Source organism: Enoplosus armatus, chromosome 1 (assembly GCF_043641665.1).
Source record: "Enoplosus armatus isolate fEnoArm2 chromosome 1, fEnoArm2.hap1, whole genome shotgun sequence".
Lineage (NCBI taxonomy): Eukaryota > Metazoa > Chordata > Actinopteri > Centrarchiformes > Enoplosidae > Enoplosus > Enoplosus armatus.
Genome location: NC_092180.1, coordinates 14,104,331 through 14,119,591, shown reverse-complemented (window position 1 = coordinate 14,119,591; position 15,261 = coordinate 14,104,331). Strand labels below are relative to the sequence as shown.

Genomic DNA, 15,261 nt, shown 5'->3' with positions numbered 1-15,261 from the left:
TCTTACTTGTTGTAATTGCAGTAACATATTTTTCCCTGTTAAACTGCACATGAATAAGAATATCAGTGAGTAATATGGAGTTTCAGTGTGATGCCGCTGCCACAACTAACCAGTTTCTCTTTATTTAGCTTAACTTTAAATACCACATGAGCCTTTAATTAAGTATTACTTGTAGAATATCTACTCAGTCTATCTTAAAATTGGGGGAGAAAATTAGACAAGATGTTCCTCCTTCACAGTCTGAACTGTTCTATTGATATTTTGATCAATTACCCTCCCACAGAAATCTCGCAGTAGAAATACTGCACATGTTCAGCCTTGTCCTGCTGCCTTTTAATGCAGACCCTTGAATAAGCGTGTGTACATGTGTAAATACATACAGTGTATGATCATCACGTATAATAATGCTCAGCTAATTGCCAGATGTATATTATAACTGTGGGACCGCCAACAGGTTCAGGGTCTACTGTTGCAAAAGAAATTTAAAAACACCTCTTTTCCAATCATTAGTGTCCCAGTCACATCTACAGTTTATGTCACATCTGATGTTTGTTGTTCGTCTTGTAAATGTTCTTTGGCAGCAGGTTTTTTGATGGAAATGACATATTTTACTTTAACACAAGGAGGATGTCAGCTGTGCTATTTTGTCCTCACACAACAGCGCAGCGTGACGATTTCAACCTTATTCATGCTGAAACACCGGGCGTCCTGGACTAATGTTAAGCTCGGCACATTTCAGTGATTTCTGAGCATCCTCCACAGGCTCTGGTAGTTACATCGCCATACAAATGTGAGCTTGTAAACAGAAGAGCACATCTTCATTGCTTCTGTGGAGTCTTTGAATTGCTTTGAGATACCATTCGAATTTTTCAGATAGTAATCAGCACCATTGTACGACCTAATTCATTCCCCAATTCATTTCCCTCCAAGCTTTAATTCTCATGTAGTTCTTTTCAAAGTTTTTGTTACTCAGAAGTTCATATCCTTTTTGATGTACTGTATTAATGTTAATCAAAAAATGACTCATGACTAAAAATAAATTGAAATGTTAATAACTCACAGGGGCAATTACAGAAAGTGTCATTGCATGTACACAAAATATATTGAACAAAATATGAAGACATTTTGGGAATCCGACATCGTTAACGTCACCATTTGCTGGATAGAAGTATCACAGTTGGGAATAGTTTGCAGAGATCCCTGCACCAGGGTCTGGAGCCTCCCAGAGGTCTTCATTATGTGAGCAGTTAGTGCCACTGGCTTTTAGTCATCAAGGACTCAGGCTTCTCCTCTTGGGCACTGGGACATTAACGTTTCCCACCATGGGGACTCTCTCCTCACAGTCAAGGATACAGTAGGCTGTAGAGGTGATGAAGGGCCTCTGCTTGTTGGCTAAAATGTGCTTTAAGCAGCGTAGAAATGATGCCATCATGGCCCGCTGCACTCACTGCTCTCCAACCTGAGTAACAGTCTGTTTTAGTCTCACCATCAGGACAGAGATACAGGCACTAAAAAAGTACAAAAAAACAAAATAACCACTATATAAAATAAAGGAATACAAAAGGAATACACTGACCAATAATATAAACAGAACAGTGGAAATGAATGAGGGGTCATAGCCCCACGCATCTAAGAACAACATTTTTCATCAAATTAATAAGTTAATTTAATAGGATTTGAGTTCCCCGGCAGAACGAGGATTGGGCTTCACTGAAACTTTTTACTTTCTACTTCAAACATTATTTCAGTGCTCCACAGATGGCCTAACTTCTAGCTACAGTACAATATGTCACAGCAACTCTTAAAAGTAAAGCAGACTCATTGCTGGGCTATTACTGTAGAAGAATGACACATTTTCTCTTTTCTTTGTGTTTGTAATGTTTAAAACCAGGTGTGGCAGTGTGGCGGCAGTGTGGAGGTCCTGCCTTGTGCTCGCATCGCCCACATAGAGCGTGCTCATAAACCCTACACTGAGGATCTCACATCTCACGTGCGGCGAAACGCCCTCAGAGTTGCAGAAGTTTGGATGGATGAGTTTAAAAGCCACGTCTACATGGCCTGGAATATTCCCATGGAGGTGAGTGATCATGTCACGATACAGGCGATTATCTGTGTCTAGTCATCTACAATACAAATGTATTATTAATGTTTTTTATTGATTATAAAGATGTGACTGCATTTGTGTTTATTTTGAATGTTGAACAAAACAGACAACATTTTCAATAATACAAAGAACTGAGTGAAAATCGTGTTTTAAAGATACAGTATCATGTGCAGCACAACCACTCAGTAGTTCAGGTGTTATTTTATCACTGAGGGACTCATTTGGATTCATCAATTTGTTACATAAAGATGTTACATGTGTTTTTGGCATTTGGCCTTTACGAGATGGGTTACAGTAGATACGCAGACAGGAAACGGAAAGAGACGTTGAAAATATATGGCATGCGTCCTAACCACTAGGGGAAAAAACACTAAAGTTCCCACTGCATTTTTATCTTCACCATGTATTCTTTTCTACCTGTTTTACTGCTCTGAACAGTGTCTTCTTGGAGCGGGAAATATACCAATATCAGTTTATTACCTTAAACCAATCTGTTCCTTTAAAAGAGCACGATTCAGCTCATTCAGAGGCTCATTTAAACATTAAGAAGTTCTTTCAGTTTCAGTTTTATAGACAGCTGAGATGAAACTGTATGATTTTAACACAATCCTCAGTATGTACATGTGTCCTATTTTTCAAATGTCAGATGTCAGCTGTAAACTGGCTACATAACAGAGCCATTGAAACGTCACGTGTGTGTAGAAAAGGAAGAAAACACCTCTGCCTTCGTATCACCAGTGAGCATATTACAGTATACTGCCATTGTATCAATAACATGTTGCAACAGACCACATCACAGTATACTGCAATATTGATTATGTGTTGCATCCCTTGTAGAAACAACACAACAACCAAAAGAGCTTCAGTAATATCTATATTATCTGTGCACAGGATTTGTTTGTTTGTTGCAGCCTTTTTTGTCATAATCCAGAAGGAGCATTCATACAGATGTCCAAGTCGAAGTGATACACAAACCCACAAACATGAATACAGGAACAAATGTACAGGAACAGGCAGCTCTGTTCTGCGGCCACCTAATGTAAATGTTACAGGGTCGTCTGTTATCAGCTGCTCTCCTCCCATCGCAGATGTTGCATCAGGCCCCTGACACCTCCAGAAGGCTCAAATTCAATTATTTATTTTCACTTACAGAATGTCCCTATTTAAATACGAGCCACAGAATAAATAAATACTTAATATGATTAAATACAATGGCCTGAACAGAGACATGAGCAGTGAGACAGTTCAATGCAAAGAACTATATTAACATTTTAAAAGATGAATTAAAGAAACTATCTGGATTATAGCTGTGACTTGAGAGCAAAATAATAATAATGCAGAAAGAAAAATATAAGTACAGAGAAAAAAGAGATGTGCATAATTAATTAACTTGATTATGTATGTTTTATTCTTTTGAATCTCTGTATTTGAGGCTTTATTGTATTATTTGAGATGTTGAATAAAGACATCTGCAGTGTCAACAACTCAAAAAGTAAAGTAAATAATCGCACTGTGTCGTCTTATGTTAAATGTAGCATCCCTCAAAGGCAAAATCAAATGTTTGTTCACTGAAGCTTTTTTTCTCCTCCTACATAATCTGTTTGAATATGTAAATCCACGTTATGAATAGATGAACATCTGCAGGCAATTCATTCAGTCAATAATGAGGCGTTTAACAGAGTCTCTACTCAAGAAGCATGAAATTTAGCCCCAGCTTTAGCCCCATGAATTAACTACACGGCAAAATTGTCAGTGTTAATTTACCTCTGAGAGTGTAAAAATCAACACAGTGCCAACGTTCCCATCTGAGTTTACTTTTTGATGTTTTTGAGCACCAGAGAGCCCCGTCAGCAACATTCGCACCCACTTCAGCTTTTGAGTTATTAAAGGGAGGCAACAGTGACGTTAGATGAGACACAGTGGACAACATGAGGCAGATGGTAACATGCAGTGGTGGAAGAAGTACTCAGATCCTTAACTTCAGCAAAAGTGCAGAATTATTAGCAGTATCAAAAGTAAAAGTACTCATTCTGCATAACCTTATTCTCTATGACTGATACTGTTTCTTATCATAAGTGACATTATTAAATTGTTACTGATGCATCAATGTGTAAGCAGCATTTTACTGTATTACCTAGGGGTCGGGCCCTAGGTAATACAGTAAATCAGGTAATACAATCTGAGGAGTTGTGAGATGATTCTTCTTCTTCATTTTATGAAAGGAAAGAAGATAAAACAAAGTTCTGATACAGCTATCTGTATTCATTTTTTGGACTCTTTTGTGAAATATTAATTATTAATTAATTTCACCTCTTTTGGCCTCAAACTGTTATTTAAATGAAGCCATGAGAGAAGTTTAGAGGGGAACAGCTAACAACTCATACAGATGTTAAACATGATAAGGGACCCCACAAAAATGTTGCTTTTCAAATATAAGTCAAATATGTTGGGAGAGCCACTGCTTTAATCTGAACAATGTCTGGTATTTATAAGTTTATCATGTTTTACTATGCACAGTCTTGATCTGAAAAGTAACCAGTAACTGCAGTCATCAGATAAATGTAGTGGAGTAAAACGTACAACATTTGCCTCTGAAATATAGCGAAGTACATCACTTCACTCTGGTAACATGAGTCTGAGTGTGTCGGCTGGTATCGTACAGTAGATGGTTTTCAAGGCAGAACAGGAACAAATCTAAACCCTATAGAAGCTATTCAAATACATACCAAATGGCTGCACAATGCTCCTCAATGGCCCATTATCTGATTTGCCTCTCAACAAGCCACAGTTAATCAATTTTATGCTTTGTGTGCATCTGTGTGTGTGTGTGTGTGTGTGTGTGTGTGTGTGTGTGTGTGTGTGTGTGTGTGTGTGTGCGTGTGTGTGTGTGTGCATGCATCTGTGTGTGTGCGCATCTGTGTGTGTGTGGGTGTGGGTGTGTGTGTGTGTGCCTGAACCCAGGACTCAGGGATTGATATTGGTGATATCTCTGAGAGGAAGGCCCTGAGGAAGCGGCTTCAGTGTAAAACTTTCCGATGGTACCTGGTCAACATCTATCCCGAGATGAGGATGTACAGCGAAACCATCGCATACGGAGTAGTAAGCTGCCGCCGCCACAGCCTCCCTCTTCATCCCAAATTCAACTCTGTGTCTGCAAAAGCCAAAACAAGGCTAAACCGTGCCTGAGCAAATAATTTTAATCCCTTGTGTTGGGATCCGGATGGCTGCTGTCAACAACACAAACAGTTCACACAAAGAGGAGGTTTACTGAGGGAGACTTTGACTCTTTCCTTCTCACTTCAGAAGTCACTGAAAAATAATTTTCTGTTGGATTAATGTGATGAACTTACATAGATGAATATGTAGATGAATCGAAGCTCATTTTAAATATACAGTAGATGTAGGATATCCCACTGGAGGGCTTTGCAGCTGAATTTTATTAGTCAGAAAAGCCAGAGAAACTGAGAGCCAGCAGGGCATGCTGGCAGTGTTTCTATTTGCCCGCTTCTAGTTGTTCTCAAACAGCTTTATTTCCACGGTCCTCCCACTTCACATCACTTTGATGCACCCTAATACACAGTGACACACAGGCCGCGGTATTATGGCACCGCTTTCTATGTTGTATACATGTTTTTTTTCTTGTACAAACTGACAAGGAAATAGGCCGACCTCATTAGATTAATTTCTCTGAGTTATCTGACCTCATTATTCTATATTTGCGACATGCATTTGATGGGCCAGTCAGTCGCGGTGGTTTGAGGAGCCATTACATGCCATGCCAGTAGCATTGGATAAAAATGATTTTTGTTGGCACAAACTTACTTCACATTTCCTAGGAATATGTTTGAGGTCTAATGTATTCCTTACTCCCTCATCATCATCCTCCTCCTGATCTAAAAATGGGGGTGAGGGTGGTGCAGGTAGAGGTCAACCATCCTCTGCAGCACTGTATATCACTACGACTGTATTCAGAGAGTATTCATTAAGCCCATGTGACAGCAGTACAATCAGATCTCAAGGGTTTTGTGCTACATATTGCATTTCATTCAGAAATACGTCACATTACAGAAACTAAAGATGTAAGATAAGACAGATCTTTACATAGTAGGAAAGAGTGAAAATAGAAAATAAAAAATATCAATAAGGTGCAAATCACAAATGTACACAATGCCAAAAACAGGTTAACGGTAAGGATCATTCTCGGTGAGCTACATATAGGTATGTATGAGAAGCGGCATAGCCGTGTATGTGCAACATCAAATCTTAGTGACTTTAAGCTAATGTTGTCCCCACAGGTGTCGCTGTTGTATAATTAAAAATGTTTTCACTCTCCTGCACTTGAAATGGTTAGACCTGAGCTGTTGCACAAGACCATGTGGATTTACTGATTATCAGATAGAAGTAGACATCTCCTGAGCCAATGGGGAGCTGAATCATCCCTAGCTGTGTTCTTCTGATCTCACATCTTTACCTAATTCTCTCCCCACACAAACCACCGTCCCTGGAGCTCCCTGCGGTGCAGTTTGTATCTGGCAATCAGGCAGACCTTTGTGATGATGCGCATGAATAAGCCTCTGGGCCTCAAAGTCTGAGTCATGTTCATCAAGCGTAACGCTTCTGATTTACATTTTGATAAAGCAAAAATGAATTCAAGAGGATTCAGAGTATGATTCACATTTTCGTGTTTCAGCCCGCTCAGGCCGTGCTTCTTCTGCATTTTCTGTAAATAGCCTTTAATATGTATATTCTGTTTGTGTGAATCTCAAAGAATATGCCCGGCTGATATTAGATGGTTACTGTGGGATTTAAAAGCCTTTCTCCTTTCCCCTTTATAACTCCTGTCCACACTCACACAGTCTTGTGGATACATTTTTATATTAACAGCGAGCACTGGCAGCAAGCAGCGCTTAATGTTTGAAAAATAGTTTGTTTCCCCCGTGGAAGAAATAATGAACTGCAGAGTTGAAGAGAGCAGGTGGTGGATGCAACTCTCACCGTGTTTTGGCAGTAGATGATTTTTATCTGTGGACTGGACGCCACTCAGGAACGATCTGTTACCATTATTCATAGTCCATCCAGATTTTTAAAAAGCCACCCAACCCCTGTCCAGAACGCAATGTTTTATTCACCTCGCCTCAGGGTGGTTGTTTTTGGTTTCCTTATAAAACATACCATGTTGGTGATCACCATCAGTACTCCGCATAGACATTATCATCATTTTTTACTCTTGTAACAGAAACTTACAAGAGAAGTATAAATGACCATAAACGCAAAATATATATTACTACAACCTTCTTTTCAGGATATTCTTTAGCAAATTCTTCAATAAAAAGTCTTTAATAAAGGGGGAAAACGTTGAATATCCATTTTTCAACACAAAGCTCAAATTCAGCACAAATTCTGTGATATTTCAACTTCACTCATTTTTCAAAACACAGTATACCCAAAATACCCTCTTTCATCTATTAGAGTTTATGGATAATCCCTAACTAATTTCAAAGTCTGTCTTAAAGCCCTGAAAACTTGGCTTCACATCTTTCTTTATAACATTATATATTTATGGCTAATTAAGCAGCAATACAAGTAAAAATAATAATCTTTAGGTTTTGTTTATTAAGCATTTACCCTTAAAAACTATTCTGGACTGTGTGGGTGTGGTTTGATGATTTGTTTTCACTTTTGATGCACTTTTAAGTACATTTTCCTGATTATACTTACATACTTTTACTTGAGTAAGATTTTCAATGCAGGACTTTTGCTTGGACAATTCACATATTTTGTTTCTTTGTGTGTTTACGTGACTGTGTGTGTTTTTCTTTGTCTACCAGCTGAAAAACTCTCTGAAGATTGATCTGTGTCTGGACCAGGGGCCCGACAACGACAACGTCCCCATCCTGTATCTCTGTCACGGCATGACACCTCAGGTTAGAGCACTGTTTCATGCAGCATGCAGCGCATAGCTAGATTTAACTCTATATTTTATTTCCATCTTGAGAACTGTTTTTCTTATTCAATAAAACCTGTTCCATCTTGAAGAAAAATAACTCGCCTTTCAGATCAGATCAAACTCTTAGATACTCTCAGTATCTTTACCTCATAAAACAGGATCAGGTTTTCTATCTTGCTCTTTACAGAAACAGTCCTCCTTGTTTTTAAATACATATCAAACTTGTCTCCATTTTTCATACACCTCCGTTTAGGGGTGACATGTCTCAACTGGATCCAGCTCAGAATAAAATGCCACATTATTGACAAAACACAAAGTCCATCTCTGGCTTTCTTCAGTTTAATGTGGAAAGGTTGTCCTTCTTATAATCACGCAGATGTTTAAAAGATTAAAGAGTAAATCACCCAAAGATTCAGATTCAGACACACACAGCCTGAAAGACCTCAGGTTTATTTCAAACGCTGGCTTATTGCATGTGTTTTTCATCAGTCACTGTAGTATCTCTGGACTACTTGTTCAGGATATATCTCAGCCCAAATAACAGGGAGTTTAAGTGTTTTCAAATGTCAAAGCTTGATTATCATTTACTTTCTCCTGCCTCTTCCAGCTCCTATCGATCCCTTTATCCCATTATGTCTGAGCAGATTGTTTTCAGAGATTGTTTAACCTTGCTGTGGCAGTTGTAAACTTGTCTTATAGAGTGAGGCTTGATCTCACATTATCCCTCTCAGTTCAAATGAATCTATTAGACGTTTCACACTCATTACGCCGGTATTGATATTCACACCACAGAGCAAATTCAAACTGATTCGGGAGAAATCTGTATAATTTTAGTAACGCGTTTTCCTTAAGAAACTCATAAGTCAACTTCTGCAGCCCGTTCTGAGACCTAGATAACTTTAAAACGTGCTAATTATAAATCTCTTATATGCTATAAATCTCTCATAAATCCAGGCATTTCAAACAAAGGATTGGAGTAGCACCAGCGTTCCTAATGAGATTAGGGATCTCCTCTGCAAGACAAATCTAGTCTGCTCTATTTTTATGTTTCAGTGTTACATCATCGAGAGGAATTAGTCCCTGGATTGCCTCTATAAAGATACATGTACATAGACTGTTGCTGTAGTCAGTCAAAATGTGTTGTTGTAAGTGCAGCTATACTGATCTGCCTTGGGAGAGCTAGACTTTGTATCCGAGGTGCTGCGGTAAATGCAGAAAATTGCACAGGCACACATGAAAGGAAGGGTATTACAAAGCTTACGATCCAACACATGACTGACTTTTACAAGAAGAGCATGTTGTCAGCAAAACATACCGTATATCACTTCAGCTCCAGCATGTAATAAAACATACCGACTTAAGCACAGCAACAATAGAAACCACAGCCACATACGGCCTGCTCCAAAAGTGAGCAGCACAAATAAAAGAATAAAAAAATCACACTCGTCAGACTGTTTAACGTCTGGTGTGAAGGAGGCAGGAGGCTGTTTGGGCGTTAGAGAGTAAGAGTAAAAAAGGAAAAGTATAGGCAAGCAGCAGAACAAGCAAACATGGCCCTGATTCTTTTATTCTTCATAAAAGGAAATATCTTAGGGTGCTTTGACAGCTAATGGGGGTGCTGAGTCAGAGACAGTCTTTGCCCCGGTCCCTCTTATGAAATATATATACTTCTACACACAGAGTCTGCTCTGTACCCAATTTTACTCTGATATGAATCTAACTCCCCCATACTCTTGTTACACCTCTTTATCACTTGGATTCTGCAAACCAATTAATGTGTCCTCCCTCGTTTACTTTCCATCTCTGTAGGATGCACAAATTATACAATTTCATATCATCATATACAGTACGTCCTTGTTTATCACTCTGTGTGCGCTACAGCGAAGTAAAGCCAGCGTTACGCCTGTAGACTCTGTCTGTAAATACAGGCAAATGTTTATACCACTAAGCCTTTCTTCTATTTGAATACACAACATGCTTCCCCTGCGTTATTCCTGCAAATGATTTTCAGCTTTTGGCAGCTTCATATGAGCAAACAACTGCCCTTGAAAAAAGCAGTGGGGAGGGATTCAAAAGAGGGCGGCACAAGTCTTTGGGATTCTTCCCCATTCCTGAATTATTAATGAGCTTGTTTTGTGTGCCTTGTCTTTCCTTGTCCTCCACTCTGTCACGATAGCTGTATAAATACGCATATTTCATACCCAAAGAAGCCTCATTGTTGCATAGTTTATTACCTGTATGGTCATATGCAGCTCTGGAAGCACCATTATCTAAATGTCAGCCCGTACAGTCCAGCACTACAGGATGTGGTGTTTCTTGCAGAATGTGTACTACACCAGTACCCAGCAGCTCCACATCGGGCTCCTGAGTCCAACCGTTGACGACGACGACAACAAGTGCCTGGTGGATGTGAACAGCAGGCCGCGCCTAATCGAGTGCAGCTATGCCGCAGCCAAACGCATGAAGCTCCACTGGCTCTTCACTCAGGTGACAACCCATGACACGGTCCCCCCACAGGTGGTCAGAAAACACAAGGTCAACATTCAGTTGTTTGTTTATATTCAGCCTCAGTGAAGGTTGTTAGTTGAATTGTTGAAAACAGGAAAACCAACTGCGGAGGTATCTTTTAATAATGCCGGTGGTTTAATTTATTGTTTGACCGGAGTTCCCCTCAATCCTGGAACTCATTCAGACATGAAGAATCATTGAAACTTAATGATTGTCTTTCTTCATTAGCGGCTCTGTGCTTGCAAAATGGGTTTAAACAGAACAAGCAGCCACCTCACAAAATGCCCCATGACAGCGGGTGAATTGGATTTGCTGCATGCTTTGATTTGGGCTCAAAAGACCTCATATTGTTGTCGGCTATGCTGTCAGTGCAGTTTTAATTATAGATTGTATTCCTCTTTTAGCCAAATATGTATAAAATCCCAAATGTTCCTCATATTAGACGCTTGTTATCACAAGCACAATACTCTTTTGTCACTTCTGGACTGCCGCTGCAGGTGTGTCTATTTGGTTTTACAGCGTCATGGGCACAAAGTGTGAAAAGGTTTTATACGCATATGTCACATATCCTCATTCTGAACTTGAAGTGGTTATTTTTGTTAACTTTGCATAATTTAGTAAGCAGGTTGGGTACAAATCAGTATGGCTGGAGCATATCCCTTTTCTGAAATATGGCATCAATTATTGACACAGTTTTGACTACACATAAGCAAAGTGTCGAGCTCAAAATGAAGTAGATTGCCTTGATGCAGCCGTAGCAACTTTGGGGAATGGAGGAATGTACAAATTAGAGAGTGAGAAAGGTTTTTTTTTTTTTATCTTAATTCAAATGTTGCACCATTCTGCACAAAACCTGATTAGCTGAAGATAGTCTTAATCTCTTCCCTGTGAAATGTGCAAAATTGCTTCACTTCTCTCATCCACTGTAGAGACTTCTAATTATCCACAAAGAAGTGACTTTGATGAGCCTGGATTTGTGAAAGAAATTAAATATGTGCTTGCATGTAAAGATTAGTCCTATGTTGGTAGGTGCTGAGTTTTCTGATTAGAAAAACAAACATATGTTCAGTGGGCGGGACTGTGTGGTTTGTTTTGCTTGTGTGTTTTGTGGGTATGTGTGGGTGTTGCCTTTTTATTTCCCTACAACAAATACATATTGTTCTGCATATAGCATAGTACATTTAATTTAAACCCTAACAAACCCTCCTAAATCAAATAACAACCTTCCCACATGCTATATGCACACATATACATACGACTCCTGGAGGCTATTTTAAGAAGCAGCACCAAGACGTTATATAGACAACTTGGCTCATTTTATCAGCTTGTGTTCCAGATTTGCAGGTTTTTACTTTGGTCTTGCCCCAGGCCTCTGAATCACCGCCCACATCTTCGATTTGTTCAGCGATTCAAAAAGGTCTGGTGTCGTGTTAATGGACTGCTGTTTCCTCCGGTTTGAGAAACAATCGGCCAATCAGAGCTTTGTAGGCAGGATTAAGAATAGGGATGTAATCTCTGTGTGATCAAATTGCTATATGTATGAATTGAAATACAGCTAAAAATAAGTTCTAAATAAGGGGGTTTCAAAGTCTGAGACTGTGGGTCCCCCCTTAGACGAGACCGTGTTGATAAGCAGGACAAACTACAATAACTAACTTTTTAGAAGACCTGTCCCCTTACCTCACCTCGCGTCTCTCTCCGAATCTCCCCTTCAACTGAAAGGAAATAACCATTTGGTGCAGCTTAACAAAACTTGTTGTTTCTGAAGCTTTCAACCACAACTTCTGGCCTTCCTCAGCAGGATGGAGCTGCTCAGTTGTCATGGAGATGGTTAAGATGTTATCACATCATAGAATATAATAATGTTATAATCTCTGCCGTTCACTTGTTCACAAATCAGCGGAAAGCTAGTGTTCCCAGAGTGGGGATTCAATAGACAATAGGATCTGAAACGAGTCTGGCTTAGTTTAAAAAATGCCTTGATTGTCCCATTCACTGCTTTTATGCGCTGGCTCAGGACAGCGCTACATAGCGGTCCATAAATGCCCCCTTTCAGCAGTTATTACCAATCTCTTATCTATAAAAAAAGAAGTGTCTCTTGGACCGCACAGACAGGCCTAACTCTTGAGTGAGAATACAGAAAGAATAATTTAGCTCAGTCTGTACAACCTGTACAATCCTTAGGTCTTTTTCCTCCTACATTCCTCTCATAGTGTTGGAAAGAGCTCTCTCTCCAGATTGTATTGACTGGTGAAGGCCTCCTCTTCAGTCTCTTGTCCTTGGTCAGCCGTGACACTGTAAAGAGAAAATCCTGCCTCGTTTCATCAGGACATGCTGGTTGTTCAGACTCTGGCAAACAGCTGTCATATGTTGGACCTTACTTTTGCTCTTCCTCCAGGAATATTTCTCATCCTCCAATAAATTAAATAATTGATTTAAACAGTATTGTAATGGCTCTGAAACTTAGTAGGAGGTGCCTTTGTTTCAGTTTCTCTTCCACCTCAATACCAGATGTTTTTGTCCATTTTGTTTTAGTGTCTTGCTTTAGTGTTATGTATTCTCTCAACATCTTAGCCTTGCTAGGGAGAAAGCTAATGACCACACTGGCGAGTGCACTGTTGTTTTTTGCCTTGAAACCATGTTGATGCTATCTTGTGGGCCCAATGAGGATGTGAATCAGCCAAAACGCTCAGGGCGCTCCAGCAGCTCACATCCGTATCCATTCACAGCAGTGTGGGTTTTAAGGAGGCAAGTTATAGTGCACACAAATTGTTCTTCTGGAGCCCGGCACAATTTTAACCAGCCTGCTTTTATCTTTTCAGGGAGGATCCATTCAGAACAGGAAATCAAAGAGATGCCTAGAGCTTGTAGCGAGCAGTGACAATGAGTTCGGCTACCAACTGGCTCTGCAGAAATGCACCGGACAGAAATGGTACATCACAAATGTGCTGTTTAGCAGCTCCTTATGATCGACTGCTGAAAGGAACACTGCAGTGAATAGCACACCAGACTGGATGGAGTTGTTTCCTTTGTGTGCACATGTGTATGCGTGTGCGTGTGTGTGTGTGTGTGTGTGTGTGTGTGTGTGTGTAAAAGGATAAGAAGCAGGAGTCCGACAGAAGAGCAGTGCATGGTTAAACACGATCATTTTGAGCACCACGATGTCCTCTGATGAGCAGCTGACATCACATCGTAAATGTTAAACATTTTATTTTGCCTACAGGATCAGCCATAGTTGGCGAATATTTTGCAGATTTGACAAGGTAGTATATTTAGTATATTTTGTGGTAAATACAGTACAGTCAGATTTTCGTTGACTTAAAAGATGTAATGGGTCCAATATGTTTTTGTACTGTTCATAACTGCTACTGTGTAGCAAGCTTTCTGAACCTGTCCCTGCTGTAATTATTTTATTTTAGTGTCTCAGGTTTGTGGGTTTATTATGCGATTCAGCTGTACAGATGTGGGAAAATGTGGGAATAAATCTGAAATGATAGATTATTTTCTAAGTGTTAATATTTCGAATATTTGTAATATGTAACAGTAAAATAACTAATGTAACTACTGAGTGCAAGTGCCTTTTTTCTTTTGTTGTTAAAGGCACAACCCAGGATTCAGATCAAAGGCTATCATTGAAATCAAAAGGACAGGAATCTGCTGTCAGTCCCAAATTGATTTTTGATTGTCAAGAATTTCGGAGGTGTTATGGTGGCCCCGAGAGTTCAATGCACTGCAACTAAAGAATGCAAAAGCAAATAGACAAAACACAAGCAAAAGTAGAAAACCTCTTCATCAGTTGATAACACAAATGCAGTATAACTAAATGCACTGCAGAGTCCGACGACACAACCAAGTACAGAAATGCTGGAAGTTACAGAGAACAAAACGGAACTGGGTTATAAAACAAAAAAAGTTGTTGCCGTGACTTGTGGCTTGTGGAGTTGAGACATACACCGAGTCTACACAGGAGGCGTAGCGTGAGCAGCACGTCAGCAGAGCAGCAGCTGCAGTGCTCCGTCTGTGTCGGATGCATTCATGCACAGAATTGAGTGTTGGTCACCTGCATTTTGGCAGAGCACAGAGCCCAACACCATCACTGTAGTGCGGAAGAAAATAGCCTTGAAACATACAAATACTTTAAATAAATAAATTGATTAAGCATATCTGTTCTGTCAGACGTGTGTGAGACGGACAAGTAAATAACGCACCTCTATTGCAGACATGCCATTAATGTGAAACATGCTTTGTTAGCCTGCAATAATATGTGAATCATACAATCAGACTGTTAAAACTGAAATGACCTTAAATTGGTAGCTCATTTTCCAGCATCATTGGTCAACTGAAGTGCGTTTCTGTATTTGGTTGTCGCCTGAATTTGTGCTTTCTATATCTGCAGCACAGTTTGTTGTGCTGCATTTAAGTGGTCACGTTGGTGAATATGTTTGCTTATGTTTTGTCTATCTCCATGTGTTTTCTTCAACACACCGCAATGTGTTGAGCGCTCAGAGCCACCATAGCTTCGGCTTTTAAAAGGGACTTTTCATTGAACAATACAGACTAATGTACATGCTCGCACACACAGCACTTTGGAAATACAGAGTCATGGAAGTGATGTCGTCGGTTTGTAATGACAAATGCAGGGACAGAAGCTGAGAAACGGGGCTGCTTTCTGCTCTGACTGTTACTGTCACCTGGGGAGGAG

General features: G+C 39.8%; 1 protein-coding gene across 1 annotated transcript in view; it reads left to right on the top strand.

Moving 5' to 3' along the window:
- galnt18b (UDP-N-acetyl-alpha-D-galactosamine:polypeptide N-acetylgalactosaminyltransferase 18b) overlaps positions 1 to 13,645 on the top strand; it is a 66,862-nt gene extending 53,217 nt beyond the window's left edge. Inside the window, exons 7-11 of the mRNA XM_070926435.1 lie at positions 1,892 to 2,077; positions 5,066 to 5,203; positions 7,933 to 8,028; positions 10,374 to 10,538; positions 13,382 to 13,645. Of these exons, the coding sequence (XP_070782536.1) occupies positions 1,892 to 2,077; positions 5,066 to 5,203; positions 7,933 to 8,028; positions 10,374 to 10,538; positions 13,382 to 13,528 (732 nt within the window). The 3' untranslated portion in view covers positions 13,529 to 13,645. The remainder of the gene's footprint in view (positions 1 to 1,891; positions 2,078 to 5,065; positions 5,204 to 7,932; positions 8,029 to 10,373; positions 10,539 to 13,381) is intronic.
- Positions 13,646 to 15,261: the final 1,616 nt, after the last annotated feature.